General features: G+C 49.2%; 1 protein-coding gene across 5 annotated transcripts in view; it reads left to right on the forward strand.

Annotated features, from left to right (window-relative positions):
* The window catches only part of LOC119963527 (protein TBATA-like), an 86,241-nt gene that overhangs the window by 18,372 nt on the left and 44,436 nt on the right, over nucleotides 1-23,433 (forward strand). For 2 of the 5 annotated variants that reach the window (XM_038792798.1, XM_038792794.1), the window contains exons 1-2: nucleotides 7,653-7,779; nucleotides 13,640-13,709. In XM_038792798.1, the coding sequence (XP_038648726.1) occupies nucleotides 13,669-13,709 (41 nt within the window). In that variant the 5' untranslated portion in view covers nucleotides 7,653-7,779; nucleotides 13,640-13,668. Of the gene's footprint in view, nucleotides 1-7,280; nucleotides 7,505-7,652; nucleotides 7,780-8,441; nucleotides 8,531-13,639; nucleotides 13,710-23,433 lie in introns of those variants that run through there. The other 3 variants (XM_038792797.1, XM_038792795.1, XM_038792796.1) reach the window with 3 other exon arrangements.

Below are 23,433 nucleotides of genomic sequence, written 5' to 3' on the forward strand. Positions count from 1 at the left end.
CTATTCCTCATCTCACTATCACGTGGCACGGGCAACAACCCAGAGATAACAACTCTGTTTGTTCTCGCTCTGAGCTTCCATCCTAGCTCCCTAAAGGCCTGCCTGACATCCTTGTCCCCTTTCCTACCTATGTCGTTAGTGCCAATGTGGACTACGACTTGGGGCTGCTCCCCCTCCCCCTTAAGGACCCGGAAAACACGATCCGAGACATCACGTACCCTTGCACCTGGGAGGCAACATACCAAACGTGAGTCTCTCTCGCTCCCACAAAATCTCCTATCTGTGCCCCTGACTATTGAGTCCCCAATTACTAATGTTCTACTCCTTTCCCCCCTTCCCTTCTGAGCAACAGGGACAGACTCCGTGCCAGAGGCCCGTACCCCATGGCTTACCCCTGGTAAGTCGTCCCCCCCACAAGTATCCAAAACGGTATACTTGTTACTCAGGGGAACGACCGCAGGGGGTCCCTGCACTGACTGCTTCTTCCCAGTCCCTCTTACAGTTACCCATCTATCTCCAGTCTTTGGTGTAACTACTTCCCTGAAGCTCCTATCTATGACCCCCTCTGCCTCCCGAATGATCCGAAGTTCATCCAGCTCAAGCTCCAGGTCCCTAACACGGTTTTTGAGGAGCTGGAGTTGGGTGCACTTCCCACAGATGAAATCAGCAGGGACACTGACGGCGTCCCTCACCTCAAACATTCTGCAGGAGGAGCATTGTACTGCCTTCCCTGACATCCCCTCTAGATTAAAAAAAAAACAAGAAAAAGAAAAAGAAAGGAAGAGCTTACCTGATATTACCTCAAACCCTGATCCCGCTGAAAGGTAAGCAAATTTAAAGGCACTCACTCACCTTCACGACAGGCCCCTGCTCCAGCTTCCCAACCACCGTTGGGTGGGGGGGTTGGTTAGAGGAGGAGGTAGGGTGGGAAACACTCACAAAGTGTTTCGGGTTTAACTGTCACTTGCCAACAGCCCCTCCACAAACCACCTTCAACTTAGGCTGACCGCACTGCACGTATGCAAATTTCCCCAGAACAGCTGATCAGTAGCTCTGCTCTGCTGCCCTCTGCTGGTTGCTTGCCTTTACTCAAACTCCTTGGGTCTTCTTCGCAGGTTCACCTTCAACTTAGGCTGACCGCACTGCACGTATGCAAATTTCCCCAGAACAGCTGATCAGTAGCTCTGCTCTGCTGCCCTCTGCTGGTTATGGATAGCTGAGGAATAAATCAATTTAAATCAACTGCTTACCATCCAGAATCGCAGGGAGCATTAGAAAGGTGGCATCAGATATTCAATACAATGTTGAGGGCTTATTGTCAAGATTATCCAGAGGATTGGGATAAAGGAATTCCATTTGTACAGTTTGCAATGGGGGAAAATGTTGGGGCAAATACATTTGGAGGGGGTGGGGGGGATGGGGGGGGGGGGGCAGCATGGTAGCACAGTGGCCAGCACTGTTGCTTCACAGCACCAAGGTCCCAGGTTTGATTCCTGGCTCTTCTGATCTAAGATCCTCACCCTGTGGCGTATTGATCCCATCCTTTATTAACAGTCACCCTAGGCAGGAATTGAACCCAGGTCCCTGGATTGGATTTGAGCGTTGATACAGAAGTTTGAGAACACGCACGAACAGACTTAAAAACAGCTTCTTCCCCACCGTCACCAGACTCCTAAATGACCCTCTTATGGACTACCCTCATTAACACTACACCCTGTATGCTTCATCCGATGCCGGTGCTTATGTAATTACATTGTATATCTTGTGAAAAATGAAAATTGCTTATTGTCACGAGTAGGCTTCAAATGAAGTTACTGTGAAAAGCCCCTAGTCGCCACATTCCGGTGCCTGTTCGGGGAGGGTGTTACGGGAATCGAACCATGCTGCTGGCCTGTTTGGTCTGCTTTCAAAGCCAGCGATTTAGCCCAGTGAGCTATTATGCATTTTCTTTTATTCCCTTTTCTTCCCATGTACTGAATGATCTGTTGAGTTGCTCGCAGAAAAATACTTTTCACTGTACCTCGGTACACGTGACAATAAACAGATCCAATCCAATCCAATAATCTGTTAAGACTGAAAGTCAATTGAAAATGCTGAAACTGAGATTGGTTGACTTTTGATAGCTATGGGGATTAGAGATTAGAACATGGAACAGTACAGCACAGTACAGGCCCTTCAGCCCACGATGTTGTGCCGACCATTTATCCTACTCTAAGATCAACCTAACCTACACCCCTTCAATTTACTGCTGTCCATGTGCCTGTCTAAGAGTCGCTTAAATGTCCCTAATGACTTTGACTCCACCACCTCTGCTGGCAGTGCATTCCACACACCCACCACTCTCTGTAAAGAACTCACCTCTGAATTCGCCCCTACACCTACCTCCAATCATGTCCCCTCGTGACAGCCATTTCTGCACTGGGGAAAAGTCGCTGGCTATCCACTCTATCCATGCCTCTCATCATCTTGTACACCTCTATCTTCAAATGAACTTACTGCAAAAAGCCCCTAGTCGCCACATTCCAGCGCCTGTTCGGGGAGGCTGGTACGGGAATTGAACCGTGTTGCTGGCCTGCTTTGGTCTGCTTTAAAAGCCAGCTATTTAGCCCTGTGCTAGACTAGCCCTGATGGGACTGTTGCTAAATTTGCAGATGATGCAAAGATCTGTAGAGGGACAGGTAGTATTGAGGAAGCAAGGGGGCTGCGGAAGGACTTGGACAAGCTAGGAGAATGGGCAATGAAGTGGCCAATGAAATACAATGTGGAAAAGTGTGAGTTTATGCACTTTGGAAGGAGGAATCTAGGCATAGACTATTTTCTAAATGGGGAAATGCTTCGGAAAGCAGAAGCACAAAGGGACTTGGGAGTCCTTGTTCACGATTCTCCTAAAGTCCTTGTTCACGATTCTCTTAAGGTTAATGTGCAGGGTCAGTCGGCAGTTAAGAAGGCAAACGCAATGTTAGCATTCATGTCAAGAGGGCTAGAATACAAGACCAGGGATGTACTTCTGAGGCTGTATAAGGCTCTGGTCAGACTGGTCAGAGTATTCTGAGCAATTTTGGGCCCTGTATCTAAGGAAGGATGTGCAGGCCTTGGAAAGGGTCCAGAGGAGGTTCACAAGAATGATCCCTGGAATGAAGAACTTGTCGTGTGAGGAACTTTTGAGGATTCTGGGTCTGTACTCGTTGGAGTTTAGAAGGATGAGAGGAGATCGTATTGCGAGGCCTGGATAGAGTGGACGTGGAGAGGATGTTTCCACTTGTAGGAAAAACTAGAACCAGAGGACACCATTTCAGACTAAAGGTACAATCCGTTAAAACAGATTTGAGGAGGAATTTCTTCAGCCAGAGGGTGGTGAATCTGTGGACCTCTTTGCCACAGAAGGCTGTGGAGGCCAATTCACTGAGTGTCTTTAAGACAGAGATAGATAGGTACTGGAGTGTGGCGTCCAGGGGCTTTTCACAGTAACTTTATTGCAGTGTTAATGTAAGCCTACTTGTGACACCAATAAAGATTATTATAAATATTTCACTTGTCTGTGAGTGATGGTAGCATAGTGGTTAGCATGGTTGCTTCACAGCACTAGGGTCCCAGGTTCAATTCCCGGCTTGGGTCATTCTCTGTGCCGAGTCTGCACATTCTCCCCGTGTTTGCGTGGGTTTCCGGTTTCCTCCCAAAGATGTGCAGGTTAGGTGGATTGACGAAGCTAAATTGACCCTAGTGTCCCAAAAAAAGGTTAGGTGGGGTTACGGGGATAGGGTGGAGGTGTGGGCTTAGGTAGGGTGGTCTTTCCAAGGGCCGGTACAGACTCGATGGGCCAAATGGACTCCTTCTGCACTGTAAATTCTATGGTTATTTAAAATGAAACTAGGACATCCTGGATCATGCATAAGCAACGCCAGCCTGCCTGTATCATTCACCATTAATGCCATTGCAATTACTGGACAAATTCATACTCACCATGGTCGTGACGTTACCAATACACTCAAAAGAGTAATCCACTCCACCGTCAGTTAGTCCAACTAAAACCTCCTGAATGGGCTTGTCATAATCCTTGGGGTTGACACATTCGGTTGCGCCAAACTCTTTGGCCCGTGCGAATATATCGTTATTGATGTCGACCCCAATGATCCGGGTGGCACCAGCAACATGACATCCCATAATGGCCGCCAGACCCACTCCGCCCAGTCCAAACACGGCACAGGTAGAACCTGGTGTAACCTAGAGTCAAACAAAGAAAGCCAGCTGGTTAAACAGACTCGGGAATTCAGCCCCATTTCGTCCCCCTGCCCAAAAAGACCTCTCTGAAACGGAGGTTGTGTTCTCCCCCCCCCCCCCCCCCCCCCCCCCCCCCCCAACCATCACTCCGAACAGGGCAAGGACAATAATCAACAAGAGTTGAAATCCCAAAGCAGGTGACATCGAGGCGCTGAACTTCCCAACACGACCCAGCGAGCTGTGAGCTTTGCTATAGGTGCAATGCTTGATGAACACTCATTCTTCACCCGGATCCTTCCTCTTGTGAGCTGTGCGACTTTGGAACTCGAAGGTGGCGAGGCGGAGTCATTACATATTTTTAAGGTGGAGGTAGACACTATTTTCAGGCAAGGTTATCAAAGGGAGTAGACGGGAATGTAGAACTTGAAACACAAACAGACCAGGGGCTGATTTAGCACAGTGGGCTAAACAGCTGGCTTGTAATGCAGGACAAGGCCAGCAGCACGGGTTCAATTCCCGTAACAGCCTCCCCGAACAGGTGCCGGAATGTGGCGACTAGGGGCTTTTCACAGTAACTTCATTTGAAGCCTACTTGTGACAATAAGAGATTTTCATCTCATTTTTCATCAGTCATGATTTTATCAAATGTCGGAGCAGGCTCGAGGGGCCGAATGGCCTACCTCTGCTCCTATTCCATACGTTCGTATGGATTTAACCAATCGGGACTTTACTCCACTTTTACTCAATACCAGATCCCCAATTACATAGTCCCCATCACTTAAATCATCCAAGTTTATAATTCAGGCACACAGCGCTAACCTAAATTCCATCAGTCAGTCAATTGTTGAGTTAGTTATTGTCATTGCAAAGTCACAGTTTTCAGTGTCTCAAGTCCACTGGTAATTTTGGGCAGAGGCAGCTATGTGGTTCACACCTGGTTAAGGCATGCCTCTAAGTAAATGACGTGACAATGCCCCAAGCAATGAAAGAAAGACTTGCACTTTTATAGCGCCTTTTTAGGATGTCTCAAAGTGCTTTCAGCCAATACCTGTAACACAGGAAAGACAGCAGCCAATTCACACACAGAAGTCCCCACAAATAGCAATAGAACATAGAACATAGAACAGTACAGCACAGAACAGGCCCTTCGGCCCTCAATGTTGTGCCGAGCCATGGTCACCCTACTCAAACCCACGTATCCACCCTATACCCGTAACCAACAACCCCCCCCATTAACCTTACTTTTTTAGGACACTACGGGCAATTTAGCATGGCCAATCCACCTAACCCGCACATCTTTGGAATGTGATTGAGAAAGGCCAGACGGGCAGCACGGTGGTGCAGTGGTTAGCACTCCTGTCTCACGGTGCCGAGGTCCCAGGTTCGATCTCGGCTCTGGGTCACTGTCCATGTGGAGTTTGCACATTCACCCCGTGTTTGTGTGGGTTTTGCCTCTACAACACAAAGATGTGCAGGATAGCCACGCTAAATAGCCTCTTAAGTGGGAAAAATTAATTGGGTACACTAAATTTATTAAAAAGAAAAAAATAATAATTGCCAGATAATCTGTTCATGTTTTAGGTGAAGTAATGTTGGAACAAAGAACAAAGAGAACAAAGAAAATTACAGCACAGGAACAGGCCCTTCGGCCCTCCCAGCCTGTGCCGATCCAGATCCTTTATCTAAACCTGTCTCCTATTTTCCAAGGTCTACTTCCCTCTGTTCCCGCCCATTCATATACCTGTCTAGATGCTTCTTAAATGATGCTATCGTGCCCGCCTCTACCACCTCTGCTGGTAAAGCGTTCCAGGCACCCACCACCCTCTGCGTAAAAAACTTTCCACGCACATCTCCCTTAAACTTTCCCCCTCTCACTTTGAAATCGTGACCCCTTGTAACTGAAACCCCCACTCTTGGGAAAAGCTTGTTGCTATCCACCCTGTCCATACCTCTCATAATTTTGTAGACGGGAAGGAGGGTTAATAATGGCAATGACACTGGGGGACACTCTCCCACTCTTCAAAACTAGTGCCGCCCAAGAGTGGAAATAAGGCCTCAGTTTAATGTCTCGTCTGAAGAAAGGGCATTTTAAACAGTGCAGCATTCTCTCGGTATCTGCGCTGGGGAATGTCTGCCTTGTCTTTACGTCTCTGGAGCGGGACTTGAATAGCGGGCCTGCTGACTCCAGAGGTGAAAGCACTGCCCACTTCAGCAAAAACAAAAATCTAATCTTGGACTGTTATGCAAAGCCTCGTGGTAAATAGGCAATGAATGAAATGAAATGAAATGAAAATCGCTTATTGTCACAAGTAGGTGACAGCAAAGTTGCGTTCGGCTGGAGAATACCCGTTTCCGACCAAATCGGGGCTGGCGCCGCTTTTGCGATGCGCCGCCCCCTCCAAATCGGTGGAATCTGGGAGTCCACCACGCGTCGTATCAACGGCCTCAGGACGTTAGCTGAGGCCCAACCCCGATGCTCCGCCCCCGAGTCCCCGAAGGCGTGAGCCTCTCATGGTCACATCCGTCAGGAACTCGCCATGGCAGCTGCCGACTCAGTGCAGCGCCGTCACAGAGAGGGGAGGGCCGTTCCGCGGGCAGGGGGGACTTTGTCAGGGGCTGGGGGCACAGTTGGGGGGGGGGTGGTCCGGGGCTCGCAAGCCGGCGAAAGGGGGGGGGGGGGGGCACTATTTCACAGGCCGGGTCTGCAGGCGGCGGCCGCCGTATGCATGTGCGGCCAAGGACCCGGCAATTCACCGGGTCGTATAGGCAGCTAGGAGCGGGTGTTGCCGCCATGCTTGCCCCCAGCTAGACGGATCATCAATGGTCGTTTTGTGCCGAATTTTCGGCTGTACGCCACCGTTCCCATGTCGGCGTGGGGACACAGCCTGACAATCGGAGAATCCAGCCCTATACATTTTAGTGAGATACATTCCCTCTCATTTTTCTAAATTCCAGTGAGAACAGAGGCCACCCAATCTCCCCCCCCCCCATGGGAGAATCCTGTCACCCCAGGAACCCCCCTCGCAGGAAACGCTTGCCCCTTCTGAAATGTACCTGTTTAAATGAACAATATTTTTTTCCCAAGCTGAAAGAGGAGTGTTTATTGCAGCCAAGTGTTACTTTAGCCTGCTGCCCGTGTCATTGTGAGGTTGGTAACACGTCGAGAACAACAGTGATTTTCATTAATGCCCCCTCCCCCACGCGGTGGATGATTTAACCCTCTGGATTCTGAATTAAGTTCACCTTGAACCCTTGCGTTTTGTGTTGTGTCCTCCATGTGTGTTTGGTAGGGATTTGCCCTGTTCTTGTCAGTCTGTTCGTGTCTGTCTCGTGTTCTGACCAGGTTTCGGAGCGGGTGGGGAGAGGGAGGAAGGGGGGCAAGAGAAAGGGGGGAGGGGGGCAAGAGAGAGGGGGGGGGGGGGGGGGGAGGAATACAAAAAAAAAAGTTTGTGTGTTTCCAAGAAGTTCAACATCAGAGTTTAAACTCCGCTCGCACAGCCCTGAAATTGCAAGTGAGGAGGAGGGACAAGGTCAGACAGCAGGCAGAAGAACAAAGTTAAGGTAAGGAAAGTAAAAAGATTGGGGAAATGAGTGCAAGTGTAGAGATGAGAGTAACACTGCCACAGATCAACAGCAGCAATAAAGTGACTGCAGCTTCTAAACCAGACTCCAAATTCTTAGCTGTAAGAAAATAGGTATTACTGGATTGATGTGTTGTCTACACACTCAGTGGTGTGTTGATGTGTGTGTGTGTGTGTGTGTGTGGGGGGGGTTCTAAAGTTAGGTTAGGAAATAGTACTGTGCCCTCCCCATACCGACCTTTTGCAATTATTACAGCTCAGTCAACGCGGTGGGATTCCTGTGTTTGTAGTTAGGCAGATCTCCCCCCTCTCCTCTCCCCCCCCCCCCCCCTCCTCCTGCTCCCCCCCCCCACCCACCCACCCCCTCCTCCTGCTCCCCCCCACCCACCCACCCCCCCCCTCCTCCTCCTGCTCCCCCCCACCCACCCCCTCCTCCTGCTCCCCCCCACCCACCCCCTCCTCCTGCTCCCCCCACCCACCCCCTCCTCCTGCTCCCCCCCCTCTCCTGCCCCCCCCCCCTCCTCCTGCCCCCCACCTCCTCCTGCACAAAGGATAATTTTCAATTTCGTAACAATCGCTCTTTCTTGATCCGTTTTGTGCGTTGGAGAGGATGCCCCCCCCCCCCCCCCCCCCCCGCTGGGAGCCCTCTCCACTCAATCTGCTCATCACCGACTGGCCAGAATGGCGAGACATCCCCTTTTGTCCAAACGTCTCATAGCTATTCCCTACAGGTTGGTTTCTTGTCATTTCCACCCCCCCCCCCCCCCCCGCCAACAATTTAAATCCTGTTTTAAAAAGGCTTCAAATGTTCCTTCCATCACTCCCCCCCCCCCCCCTCCCCATCATGTGCAGCACAGTGGACATTGATCCATCTCATTTTATCTATAATCTCCAATACTGCTGTATCCCAGTGTGTGCGTGGGGGGGGGGGGGGGGGCGGGACTGGGCTGGGTGAGTGCGTTTGGGGTGGGGTGGGGAGTGGATATTCAGGATGGCCAATAGATAGGGATCAGCAAATCTAACCACAGTTTCAATTACATCATAAACCATGACACCAAAGGCTAGAGCAGCACAGGACCATCAGCAAGATCCAAGAGGTTGAATTGAACATCACATTGACACATCCTTCACATTGACACTACGAATACGTTGAGCAATTTGCCCCCCTAGGTAATGGAATGTTGCCATCCCACACTCCCCAATGGCGCTGGGCTGGGAGCTTCAAATCACAGTGTACGGACCCAGCTGTAAATAGCTCAGAGAGTACCTCTGTTAAAAATAGAAGCAATCTGGGAAGGGAAGAGATGGAAATTGCTCTGTATTTCTGCTCAGTAACCTCGTGAAAGTTGTGGGTTGGCCCTCAAGTTCCCTGTGTGCATCAGGAAATTGCTGTATTTACACCATAAACACAAATGAATCTTGTCACCTGTGGAGGAAGAGTTAGGAATCCAAAGGGGGGGTGGAACGGTGGCGCAGTGGGTTAGCCCTGCTGCCTAACGGCGCCGAGGCCCCGGGTTCGATCCCGGCCCCGGGTCACTGTCCATGTGGAGTTTGCACATTCTCCCCGTGTTTGCGTGGGTCTCACCCCCACAACTCAAAGATATGCAGGGTAGGTAGTTTGGCCACGCTTAATTGGAAAAACAAGAATTGGCTACTCCAAATTTAAAAAAAAATAACAAAACAGAAATCCGAAGAGAAAGGTCACGGCATCAGAGCAGCACAGTGATCAGGGTAAAGACAAGCAGAGTGCGACAGGCATGGACAGAGAGATGAACAAAATATGTTCCCTGCCAAATAAGGAAATGTAAGGAATAAAAGTTTTTTTAAAAATTGAAAGTTCTTTATCTGAATAGAGGAAGCAACTGCAATAAGATAGATGACTAGTGGCACAAATGGAGGCAACGGTTTAGATTTAATCGCCATTACTAAAACATGGTAACCTATAACCTATCCCCCTTACTTACCGAGAGTCGATCTAGCTGCCTGAAGATATTCCAAAACTCTGCCTCAATCGGCTTTTCAGGAGTAGAGTTCCAAAGACTCGCGTCTCTCTGAGAGAAATTCTCTTTGCCTCACCTTCGTTTTAAATGGGCGATGCTTTAAAAATGTTTTTAGAATACACAATTCACAGCCAATCCACCTACTGTGCACATCTTTGGGTTGTGGGGGTGAGACCCACGCAGACGCGGGGAGAATGTGCAAACTCCACATGGTCAGTGAAAGGGGCTGGGATCAAACCTGGGACCTCGGCACCGTGAGGCTACAGATGCCTTGTTTTTAAACAGTGACTGCCTAGATTTAGATTCTAAATTCTAGTTCTAGATTCTAGAAAGACCCATCCCTGGCTTACCAAGGTGTTTAAGGTTAATATTAGATTAAAAGAAGAGACTTACAATGTTGCAAAAAAAAAAAACAAACAGTAGCAAGTCTGAGGATTGGGAATGTTTTTGAAATCAGCAAAGGGCCACCAAAATGCTGATAAAAGGAAAAAAATAGAAAATGAGAGGAAATATGAAACCATACTGTAAGAGTTTTTATGTGTATATAAAAAGGAAGAGAGTAGCTAAAGTAAATGTTGGTCCCTCAGAAGCAGAGACGGGAGAAATAATCATGCGGAATAAGAGAATGGCGGAGGCATTGAACAAAGATTTTTGTCTGTTTCACGGTAGAAAACACAACTTTCACACAAGAAATAGATGGTCACCTAGCGACTAAAAAGAGTGGGGAAATAAAGGGAATGTCAGCAGACAGAAAATATGGATGAAACCTAAGGGGCTAAAAGTTGACAAATCGCTGGGACCTGATGACCTATAACCTTTGCTGGTGTTTCTGCTCCACACGAACCTCATCTCACCCTATCGGTGGTTCCTTCTCATTTCTTCCTCATTCATGCGTTTATCCAGCTGCCCCTTAAATGAGACTGCGGGGGCGAATTCCACATACCACTCTCGGGTGACGACGTTTCTCCTCGATTCCCGTTTGGATTTATTAGTGACCGACTTATATTTATGGCCCTCTGGGTTTTTTCTCTAAATTTAGAGTACCCAATTCATTTTTTCCAATTAAGGGGCAATTTAGTGTGGCCAATCCGCCTACCCTGCACATCTTTGGGTTGTGGGGGCGAACTCCACACGAACACGGGGAGAATGTGCAAACTCCACACGGAGAATGACCCAGAGCCAGGATCGAACCTGGGACCTCGATGCCGTGAGGCAGCAGTGCTAACAACTGTGCTACCGTGCTGCCTATGATGACCTATAACCTAGGGTTTTAAAGCTGCAGAGATAGTGGGTGTACTGGCTATGATTTTCCAAAATTCCTTAGATTTGGGTGGAAGGGAGTGGAATGTCGGTGAGGATTGTTTGGTGAGGAGGGGGTGGTGTGGTGGGGAGCCCCCAATATGTCCGTGATGGGGCCTGGGGGCCACTAGACAGCAGTGTTGATTGGGGAGCCCTTTAAAGATGGCCCACCCCGATCTCTTTGGAGCCAGTTTCCGGCTCTATGTACCCCACCCCTGCCAGAGTGATGGCGTAACCACCCCCACTCATTTTGTTTCATCTAAGAGGCTGAATATTTGGAGAGAAAACTGGTCTGTGCAACTGGAGAGTTACACGCCAGTCTTCAGTCTAAATTCTGGAATCATTTCGCCCACAGTTTGCAGATGGATATAGATGTATTGAGTGAGTGGGCAAAAATCTGGCAGATACAGGGCAGCAAGGTGGCGCAGTGGTTAGCACTGCTGCCTCACAGCGGCAGGGATCCGGGTTCAATTCCGACCTTGTCTGTGTGGAGTTTGCGCGTTCGCCTTGTGTCTGCGTGGGATTCCTCCGGGTGCTCCGGTTTCCTCCCACAGTCCAAAGATGTGCAGGTTAGGTGGATTGGCCATGATAAAGTACCCATCCCGTGTCCAAATATATGCGGGTTAGGTGGGGTTACACGGATAGGGCAGGAGAGTGGGCCTAGGTAGGGTGCTTCTTCGGAGGGTCGGTGCAGGCTCAATGGGCCAAATGGCCTCCTTCCGCACTGTCGGGATTATATAGATGCTATGGATATGGAAGTACAACTGAAAATGTAGAATAGTAAACTCCTCTGCTCTGAGGAGGGTCAATAGTTCTTCGGCTTCCACTGGCTGCAACTGGTTCACCTCCTCAAACTTCCTAAACTGGCTACTTTTATACAATTTGTGCTGATACAAGAGTAACTTTTCCGACAGATTTATCTCTAACCTTGACCTTATCTCCGCAAACATAGTAGGAATGCGCTCAAGAACCAGGAATGGCCTTTCGGCCTCTGAAGTCTTTTCCACAATTCAGTTATTTTAGCTGTACCGAGCTGCTTCGGTTCCATAAACCCTTAATACCCTTACCGAACAAAGAACGAGCGATTTCGGTTTTAAAATGATCAATTAACCACAACCCCCCCCCCCCCAACACTCCGCCACAGCTCAACAAATGTTTTGGGGTAGAGAGTTCCACATTGCCACTGCCCTTTGGGTGACAAAGTGTTTCCTGACATCACCCCGAGTGGCCCCTGTTGTAATTTTAATGGTTATTCTCCTTTGTTCTGGGCTCCCCATTAACCAGGGGAAATAATTTATCTCTATCGACCCAGTCAACTCCTTGAATTCACCGTAACCACCTCAATGAGATTGCCCCTTCATGTCCTACACGCAAAGGCTAGACTGTACAACTCATCCTCATAATTTCACCTTTTCATTTCATCTTAGTTTGCCTTTAACAGTCTGAAGCAACAAGAATAATAGGTGTCAGTGGCGTTCGTGAGGTCCCACTAATCAGCCTGGAAGGGGGTGCAGGGCAGATACCCTGGCATTCGCCTTGTTCATTGCTCGGAGCTGCTGAGCTGGAGACAGGTAACTCCACCTAGTGCCTCGGCGTGGGCTGGGTGACTTGATGGAATTTCTCCACCTCTGGAAGGTCAAGTTTACAGTGAGGGGGTTGGCCAAAGGCCTTTCATTTTGCTCTTTAAGGAATTGGTCACTGTTAGCAGTTAGTCGGGGGCTGGGGGGGAGGGGCGCACGGATTGTTCAGTTGGGTTTTATTTCTGTATTGGGGCATTTCTGTTACTCCTGTTGTTTGTAATACTTTGATGTTGGTGTTATATTGTTTTGGTTGTTTGTTTTTGATATAAAATATCAAAAGTTTGATAAAAATATTATTTAAAAAGGTGTCCATTACCACAAAACTATTAACGTCCAGGAGAGGGATTCTCCGAGCCTCGGCACCAAAATCGCGATCGGCGCCGGGGCGGAGAATTGACGTCGAAGCCGAAATCCGGCGGGACGCTGGTCTCGCGATTCTCCGGTCGCTGGAGAATGCTGCTGTCGTTCTGTGAAGCCAAAGTCAACATCTGAACTAAAGTCAAAGAATGTTCGACCACACGAGGGCTATGATGACAAACAGCATTCCAATGCTCGTGCTAAGTGTTACACAGATATTGACCCCACGGTTTGAAGATTTGGACAGCACGGTAGCTCAGTGGTTAGCACTTTCGCTTCACAGCACCAGGGACCCGGGTTCGATTCCCGGCTTCGGCCACTGTCCATGCGGAGTTTGCATGTTCTCCCTGTGTCTGCCTGGGTTTCCTCCGGGTGCTCCGGTTTCCTCCCGAAAGATGTGCTTGTTAGGTGAATTGGACATTCTGAATTCTCCCTCTGTGTACCTGAACATGTGCCGGTATGTGGCGACTAGGGGATTCGCACAGTAACTTCATTGCAGTGTGTTAAACCTACTTGTGACAATAAAGATTATTATTATATTGTTTGACTGCGTGCACCCAATAGGCTGTAAATTCATCATATCTTAACTTTTACTCTTTTGCAGTGGTGTGAAACATATGTAAGGCTGTAACGATGCTAGCAACAGATTCCCAAGGGGGGAGCACCGGATATTTGTAAGTTCAAGTTTTTCATGCAGCTAGTTTTTGTAGAATTAAATAGTATTGAGTGCCCAGAAACAGACTGATATTCATGTTGCACATGAGCCTCCTCCAACATCTGTATCACCCTACATATCCTTCCAATCCTTTCTCCCTCATCAGTTCACCCACTTTCCCTATTAAGAGCTTTGGTGCTATTTGCCGCAGCAATACCTGTGGTGGTGGGTTTCACATTGGATTGGATTGGATTTGTTTATTGTCACGTGTACCGAGGTACAGTGAAAAGTATTTTTCTGCAAGCAGCTCAACAGATCATTCAGTCCATGGGAAGAAAAGGGAATTGAACAGAATTCAAGAAAATCCATGAGAATACATAATAGGGCAACACAAGATATACAATGTAACTACATAAGCATTGGCATCGGATGAAGCAGACAGGGTGTAGTGTTAATGAGGACAGTCCATAAAAGGGTCATTTAGGAGTCTGGTGACAGTGGGGAAGAAGCTGTTTTTGAGTCTGTTCGTCCGTGTTCTCAGACTTCTGAATCTCCTGCCCGATGGAAGAAGTTGGAAAAGTGAGTAAGCCGGGTGGGAGGGATCCTTGATTACATTGTCACCACGTTCTGGGCCTCTCTCCCGATTGGAGTTATTTCCATTTCTGGCCCCTATTCCTGGTCTGATCCACAGATGGGAACATCTTCTCGATGTCTACCCAGTTGAACTACTGCATCATCGAGTCCTCTACCAGGCCACCTCTCAGATTTCTTAATTCTGAGAGAAAAGAGATCAAACCATTGGTGCTGAGGAATTCGTATTCTAGTAAGAAGAATAAAATATTTGGAATTAGGCCACGATACAGGTCTGAACAAGTTCCCATAGGACAAATATATGTTTTGCGGCATTAAAAATCAATAGGGCAGCACGGTAGCATGGTGGTTAGCATAAATGCTTCACAGCTCCAGGGTCCCAGGTTTGATTCCCGGCTGGGTCACTGTCTGTGCGGAGTCTGCGTGTGTGCGTGGGTTTCCTCCGGGTGCTCCGGTTTCCTCCCACAGTCCAAAGATGTGCGGGTTAGGTGGATTGGCCATGCTAAATAGCCCGTAGTGTCCTAAAAAGTAAGGTTAAGGGGGGGGGGGGGGTTGTTGGGTTACGGGTATAGGGTGGATACGTGGGTTTGAGTAGGGTGATCATTGCTCGGCACAACATTGAGGGCCGAAGGGCCTGTTCTGTGCTGTACTGTTATATGTTCTATGTTCTAAAATTAAATTTCCAATCGGATCCCTTTTGGAAGTGTTTTCTAGATTGGAACTTCGGGAGTGGGTGGAATAATAATCACACAAAAAGATGGGAAAGGGTGGAATATTAGAGAGCCATCTTCCCAGTAAGCCTGGTCCTTTCAACAATTCTATACAACCTGCATTATTTTCTATGCTTAAGACGGAGGGGAATAACCACTTTCCAACACTTTCAATTTCCCCGCCTCGACCACCCTCCCAGGCAGTGCATCCCAGACCACCACCACTCTCTCGGTAAAGAAGCTTTTCCAAAGATAATAAAGCAGCACTCGAGGATTTCACCATACACAAATGGTCATTTTGTAGTTCAAAACTTGAGCATTGCTGAACAAAAGAGACAGGCTGTCAAAGCTTTTCATCTTGTACTCACCAGGACAGATTCGAAAGAATACCAATAGTAAAGTGAACAACAATTTCACAGAATCACAGAATAATACAGTATTGAAGAGGCCTTTTGGCCCATCGAGTCTACAGCGACGCATGAAAGACATCTGACCTGCCCACCTAATCCCATTTGCGAGCACTTGGCCCATAGCCTTGAATGTTATGGCGTGCCAAGTAAACATCCAGGTACTTTTTAAAGGATGTGAGGCATCCCGCCTTTACCACCCTCCCAGGCAGTGCGTTCCAGAGCGTCACCAACCTCTGGGTAAAGAAGCTTTTCCTCAAATCTCCCCTAAACCTCCCACTCTTACCTTGAAATTGTGTCTCCTTGAAACTGACCCTTCAATAATATTTATTGTCACAAATAGGCTCACATTAATGCTGCAATGAAGTTACTGTGAAAAGCCCCTAGTCACCACATTTGACGCCTGTTCGGGTACACAGGGAGAATTCAGAATATCCAATTCACCTAACAGCACATGTTTCAGGACTTGTGGGAGGAAACCAGAGCACTCGGAGGAAACCCACACAAACACGGGGAGAATGTGCAGACTCCGCACAGACAGTGACCCAAGTCGGAAATCGAACCTGGGACCCTGGCGCTGTGAAACAACAGTGCTAACCACTGTGCCACCCTGCTGCCCCATGTCGCAACTAATGGGAACAGCTGCTCCTTATCCACCCTATCCATGCCGCCCCTCATAATCTTGGCCACCTCAATCAGGTCGCCCCTCAGTCTTCCCTGCTCCAGCGAAAACAACCCAAACCTATCCAACCTCTCTTCAAAATGTAAACGTTCCATCCCAGGCAACATCCTGGTGAATCACCTCTGCACCCCCTGCAGTGCATTCACATCCTTCCTATAATGTGGTGACCAGAATTGCACACAGTACTCCAGCTGTGACCTCACCAAAGTTCTGTACAACTCTAACATGACCTCCCTGCTTTTGTAATATTTTCCCCAATTGATCAAAGCGAGTGTCCCATATGCCATTTTCACCACCCTATTAACCTGCCCTTCTGCCTTCAGAGATCTATGTATAAAAATGCCAAGGTCCCTTTGTTCCTCAGAACTTCCCAGTGTCAGACCTTTCACAGTATATTTCCTTGTTAAATTACTCCTTCCAAAGTGTATCACCTCACACTTTTCAGGGTTAAATCCCATCTGCCACCTTTCTGCCCAATTTTTTTAAATAAATAAATTTAGAGTACCCAATTCATTTTTTCCAATTAAAAGGCAATTTAGCGTGGCCAATCCACCTACCCTACACATCTTTTGGGTTGTGGGGGCGAAACTCACGCAAACACGGTGAGAATGTGCAAACTCCACACGGACAGTGACCCAGAGCCGGGATCGAACCTGGGACCTCGGCGCCGTGAGGCAGCAGTGCTAACCACTTGCGCCACCGTGCTGCCCTCCTTTCTGCCCATTTGACCATCCCGTCTATATATTCCTGTAACCCAAGACACTCAACCTTACTGTTAACCACCCGGCCAATCTTTGGGTCATCCTCAAGTTTACTGATCCTACTCCCCACACAGCCATCCCTGTCATTTATATAAATGACAAAAAATAGGGGACCCAGCACAGATCCCTGCGGTACGCCACTGGTCACTGGCTTCCAGTCACTAAAGCAGCCGTCTATCATCACCCTCTGTCCTCTGTCTCCCACAGCTAAGCCAATTTTGAATCCACCTTATAGAACATAGAACAGTACAGCACAGAACAGGCCCTTCGGCCCTCGATGTTGTGCCGAGCAATGATCACCCTACTCTAACCCACGTATCCACCCTATACCTGTAACCCAACAACCCCCCCTTAACCTTACTTTTAGGACACTACGGGCAATTTAGCATGGCCAATCCACCTAACCCGCACATCTTTGGACTGTGGGAGGAAACCGGAGCACCCGGAGGAAACCCATGCACACACGGGGAGGACGTGCAGACTCCGCACAGTTATCAAGTTACCCTGTATCCCATGTGCATTTGCCGTCTTCATAAATCTCCCATTTGGGACGTTGTCAAAGGTTTTGCTGAAATCCATGTAAACTACTTCAACTGCACTACCCTCATCTATAAACCTGGTCACATGCTCAAAAAAATCAATCAAATTTGTTAGGCATGACCTCCCTCTGACAAATCCATGCTGATTATTCCTGATCAGACCTTCCTGTATGACCTCCCTCCAGCGCCGGCCCTAGGGTTGCTGGCGCCCCGGGCAAGTTGAACTTCGGCGCCCTGTCGGGGGTGGGGGGGGGGGGGGGGGGGGGGGCTGGAGTGACCTGGTACATGATCGGGACCCACCGATCGGCGGGCCGGTCTCTCTGTCGGCAGGCCTCCTTTCTTCCACCGGCGAGCCTGGATCCATCCGCCATGTTTGTGCGGGGCGGCCTGGGGGAGGGCGGCCACCGCGCATGCGTTGGTTGGCACCGGCCCAACTGCGCATGCGCGGGACCCGAGCCTTTTACGCGGCGCCGGGTCTCTGATGCCGGTCACGCACTCCTTGATGGCGCCCCCTAGCACATGGCGCCCCGAGCGACTGCCCAAGTTGCCGGTACCTTGAGCCGGCCCTGCCTCCCTCTGACAAAGCCATGCTGACTATTCCTGATCAAACCTTCCTGTATGACCTCCCTCTGACAAATCCATGCTGATTATTCCTGATCAGACCTTGCCTCTCCAAGTGGAGATAGATTCTCTCCTTCAGAAATACCAATTCTAAAGGGAACAGCAATTTATACTGCAGGGGAAGAGAGTCCTAATCAGTTGGCAAGTGGACTCTGACTGGTAGGAGTGATTGGCAACACTTGCTGGATGAGCCTCAGTGTGGTAAGAATTACACCAATCAAAACCAATTTAAGATTGTCAGTTGGGCTCGCATTGTGGTTCGCCTATGCATCCCAAAAGCTACATATAGTCACACACAGGGCCCTGGCCTTTGCAGACAGAAGGAGCAGCTTCCCTCTATTGCGCCTTTTCCAACTAAAGCTTGTGGGACATCTGTTTCCTGGTGCATTGTCCATAACAATGCCTTGACCAATCAGAGTCAACCTGTCTGGTTTGAATTTGAGCAAAAGCTTGGCAATTAATAGTTCCTTGGTGCATTCTCCAAGGCAATGCCGCCATCAATCAGCGTCCACTTGCCAACCAATCAGGATTCTCTTCTTGTGCAGTATAAATTGTTGTCCCCTTTACAATTGGTATTACAAGGAACAAAACAGTACAGGCCCTCCAGGCCTGTACTGGTCACGATACCACCTTTGCCGAGCAGAACGGTGGTGTAGTGGGTTAGCCCTGCAGCCTCATGGCGCCGAGGTCCCAGGTTCGATCCCGGCCCTGGGTCACTGTCCGTGTGGAGTTTGCACATTCTCCCCGTGTTTGCGTGGGTTTCACCCCCACAACCCAAATATGTGCAGAGTAGGTGGATTGGCCAGGCTAAATTGCCCCTTAATTGGAAAAACTGAATTGGGTACTCTAAATTTATGGGAAAAAAATGATACCACCCTTGCCAAAACCCTCAGCACTTCCTACTGCCGTATCTCTCTATATCCATTCTATCCATGTATTCTTGAAAACTGTCCTGGTGAGTCCAAGATGAAAAGCTTCAGCAGCATGTTTCTTTTTTCAGCAATTTCAATGTATCTTCTGGGGTAAGACTCTTCCCTCTGAGTCCAAAAGGTAATGGGTTCAAATCCCACTTTGGAAATTGAGCAAGCAATGCAGGCTGACACTCCCAGTGGAGTGCTGATGGAGAACTGTCGGGTCTGTCATCTTTCAAATGCTACTTTACCAGGCCATTATTTCATTGGTGTTTGCTTGCTGTGTACAAATTGGCTCCCTATATTAAAATACTGACTACAACTCATGGATGGTAAAGTACTTTGGGGCTGCCTGAGGTTGTGAAAGATGTTTGATGAATGCAAATTCTCTCATTTCTTTATTTAACTGTGGCTGGTTAGATAGAACAGGTGGTATTTCCATAGTTCCTGCTGAATTGGAGCCATGCGGTAGATGTACAGTTTGTCCACTTACAGTGCAGAGCCCCTCCCTGGGGGGGGGGGGGGGGGGGGGGGGGGGGGCACACTTTGGGAATGTGCCATGATTTTCCATCCATTAAAATAAACAAATTATATATCATGGACCATTGAACATAATGTCTTGACTGACGCTCCCAAAGGACAATACCGAGAATTTGCAAGTGGAAAGTTAACCCTAACTTAGCGTTTTGTTAACCCAACATGTCCAGCATAATACATCGCATCCAAACACCATAATTTCAGCCCAATCGTGTGAAGGGACAGAAACCATGACAACAGGTGCTGTGTCCAAGTTCCCAATCCCCATTCCATCAAGTGTGTAAATCTTGGGCAGCACGGTGGCGCAGTGGTTAGCACTGCTGCCTCACGGTGCCGAGGTCCCAGGTTCAATCCCGGTGCTGAGTCACAATCCATGCGGAGTTTGCATGTTCTCCCCGTGTCTGCGTGGGTTCCGCCCCCACAACCCAAAGATGTGCAGGCTAGGTGGATTGGCCACGCTAAACTGCCCCTTAATTGGAAAAAATGAATTGGGTACTCTAAATTTTTTTTTTTGGAAGTGTGTAAATCCTGGTGTTGAGATACATGATCCATGGCTGAAAACATTACGCCGAGGTCTCTCTGCTTCTAACCGATTTTGTGTTAGTTCAGAATTATGCAACATAATAGTGTCCAAGGAAGGCATCAGTTGAATACCTCGAATCTGACCGTTGCCCTATTTCTGGCCATCATTTGAATTCTGCCCCAAATCCACTTCCAGTTTGCTGGTTTAGATTAAATTGAATGAATCACGTAAAGCGGGCGAAATTCTCCGACCCTGCTCGCCCAGGGCCGCCGGAAATCCCGGCCCTGCCAATTCCCAGGTGGCGGAGAATTTCTGCCATGGCGGGGGCGGGATTTTCGGCAGCCCCGGGCGATTCTCCGACCCTGCGAGGGAAACACCACCCGCTGATCGGCGAGCCCCCTGCGGCGATTCTCTGGCCCGCGATGGGCTGAAGTCCCGCCGCTGGGAGTCCTCTCCCGCCGCCGTGGTTTGAACCACCTCTGGTGGCGGCAGGATCGGCAGTGCGAGCGGGCCCCAGTGGTCCTGGGGGGGCGCGGGGCGATCGGACCCCGGGGGGTGCCCCCACGGGTGGCCAGGCCCGCGATCGGAGCCCACCGATCGGCCGGCGGGCCAGTGCCGTGGGGGCACTCTTTTTCTTCCGCCGCTGCCACGGCCTCCACCATGGCGGAGGCGGAAGAGAATCCCCCAGCGCGCATGCGCCGGTGGTGACATCAGTGGCAGCTGACGCACCGGCACATGCGCGAATTGGAGAAGGCCTTTCGGCCAGCCCCGACGCCGGGCGGCGGGCGTCAAAGGCCGCTGGAGCCGATTTGGGCGCCAGTTGGTGTGGTGCCAACCGCTCCGGCACGGGCCTAGCCCCTCAATGTGAGGGCTTGGCCCCTAAAGGTGCCAACCCGCCGGGTTGGGGAAAATCCCGCAGAACTATGTGAAGTCTCTCTTGAACTTCGACATAAATCAGGCATTAATTTAAGTTACCTCCTCAAAGAATTCCAGTGAATAGCTGAGGCTCAACATGTTGCTTTGGAAATTGGAAAACCCCTCAGGCGTTTTACAGTCTTTAGCTGTCGCACATTTCATTATTACTGGTGTTAAACAAGCTTCTTAAATCATTCCATTTTTGACCATTATATTCACATTAGGGGCGACACGGTGATGCAGCGGTTAGCATTGCTGCTTCACGGCGCTGAGGACCCGAGTTCGATTCCGGCCCTGGGTCACTGTCCGTGTGGAGTTTGCACATTCTCCCTGTGTCTGCGTGGGTTTCACCCCCACAACCCAAAGATTGTGCAGGGTAGGTGGATTGGCCGTGCTAAATCATAGAATTTACAGTGCAGAAGGAGGCCATTCGGCCCATCGAGTCTGCACCGGCTCTTGGAAAGAGCACCCTACCCAAGGTCAACACCTCCACCCTATCCCCATAACCCAGTAACCCCACCCAACACTAAGGGCAATTTTGGACACTAAGGGCAATTTATCATGGCCAATCCACCTAACCTGCACATCTTTGGACTGTGGGAGGAAACCGGAGCACCCGGAGGAAACCCACAAACACACGGGGAGGATGTGCAGACTCCACACAGACAGTGACCCAAGCTGGAATCGAACCTGGGACCCTGGAGCTGTGAAGCAATTGTGCTACCCGCTTAATTGGATACTCTAAATTGGGATGATTGTTTTTTTTTATAAATGTTTTTTATTGAGTTTTCATATTTTATATATGACAAATTACAAATTATTAGAGAGAAAAAAAAAGAAAACACAAAAATTTAACATGAATATTTACAGGTAAGCATCTTCATAACAATAATTGTGGCCGCCCCCTTTAGCCAGCATACATATTTTACATTCCCCAATATGGCCGAGGCACATGTTTATAGGCATTTATTTATAGTTTGGTTTTGGGCCTTAGCTAGCCATCAAACCCCCATAACGAGCCCGTAAACCCCCCCCCCCCCCCCCCTCCCCCCCTCCCCCCGGCTACCCTCCCCCGATTCCCGTCCATTTTCCCCTGATTCCTGGCCACCCGACTATTCTTCCTCTTGTACGTTGGCCACAAACAGGTCCCGGAACAGTTGCATGAATGGCTCCCACGTTCTGTGGAAGCCGTCGTCTGACCCTCGGATGGCGAATTTGATTTTCTCCATTTGGAGAGATTCCGAAAGGTCGGACAGCCAGTCTGCAGCTCTGGGCGGTGCTGCTGACCGCCAGCCAAACAGGATTCTACGGCGGGCGATCAGGGAGGCAAAGGCAAGGGCGTCCGCCCTCCTCCCCAGGAATAGATCTGGCTGGTCTGAAACCCCGAAGACCGCCACTATCGGGCATGGCTCCACCCTCACCCCCACCACTTTGGACATAGCCTCGAAGAAGGCTGTCCAGTACTCCACAAGTCTGGGGCAAGACCAGAACATGTGGGCGTGGTTGGCCGGGCCTCTTTGGCACCGCTCACATCTGTCCTCCACCTCCGGGAAGAACCTACTCATACGGTTTCTCGTTAAGTGGGCTCTATGTACCACTTTTAGTTGCGTCAGGCTGAGCCTTGCGCACGTGGAGGTGGAGTTGACCCTATGCAGTGCAATTGGGATGATTGTTGAAGGTGCTTTATAAATGCAAGTTGTTGGTGTTGAGAGAACGCATCTTGAAATTTCCCAATGATGCAGAAGTGAAAGTTTGACAAATTGTTCAGAGTTGAGGCCCTCTATCTAGAACTGTTAACTCCCGCTGCACATGCTTCCTGAACCTCTGACTTCAGGGTGACATTACTTTTAAAATTACGGAATTTTTAATGAATCTGTGATTGGAATTGGCATGGGTTGCAGATGGGTCTGGTGCCCGGGCGCAGTGTGTCTGGTGCCTCTGGCGCTGCTGGAGTTGAGGGAGATGTATATTGCCCAATCATGGCACGAACATCGACAGTAGCACAGTGGTTAGCACTGTTGCATCACAGCTCCAGGGTCCAAGGTTCGATTCCCGGCTTGGGTCACTGTCTGTGCGGAGTCTGCACGTTCTCCCCTTGTCAGCGTGAGTTTCCTTCGGGTGCTCCGGTTTCCTCCCACAAGTCCCAAAAGACGTGTTGTTAGGTGAATTGGACATTCTGAATTCTCCCTCTGTGTACCCAAACAGGTGCCAGAGTGTGACGACTAGGGGCTTTTCAGAGTAACTTCATTTGCAGTGTTAATGTAAGCCTACTTGTGACAACAAAGATTATTATTATCCTGAGCTCTCGTGGTAATTACGAGCAACGCCATAGTGGGAAGGTGTGTGCCCTTTTACGATCTTTTCATGACCTGATCCTCTTTCTCCCTTCTTCTCTGGTGGGGCTTCTAGAGGTATCGAGTTATGTCTAATGATTGTATTGACCTAGTTGTACTGCTGTTCATCTGACCCCTCTGTATTCGTGTTTGTCGAACCATTACATTTTCACGTGGTGTTGCATAATTCCTGTGGTTGGGTTATTTGTAAAA

Source organism: Scyliorhinus canicula, chromosome 3, assembly GCF_902713615.1.
Source record: "Scyliorhinus canicula chromosome 3, sScyCan1.1, whole genome shotgun sequence".
NCBI lineage: Eukaryota > Metazoa > Chordata > Chondrichthyes > Carcharhiniformes > Scyliorhinidae > Scyliorhinus > Scyliorhinus canicula.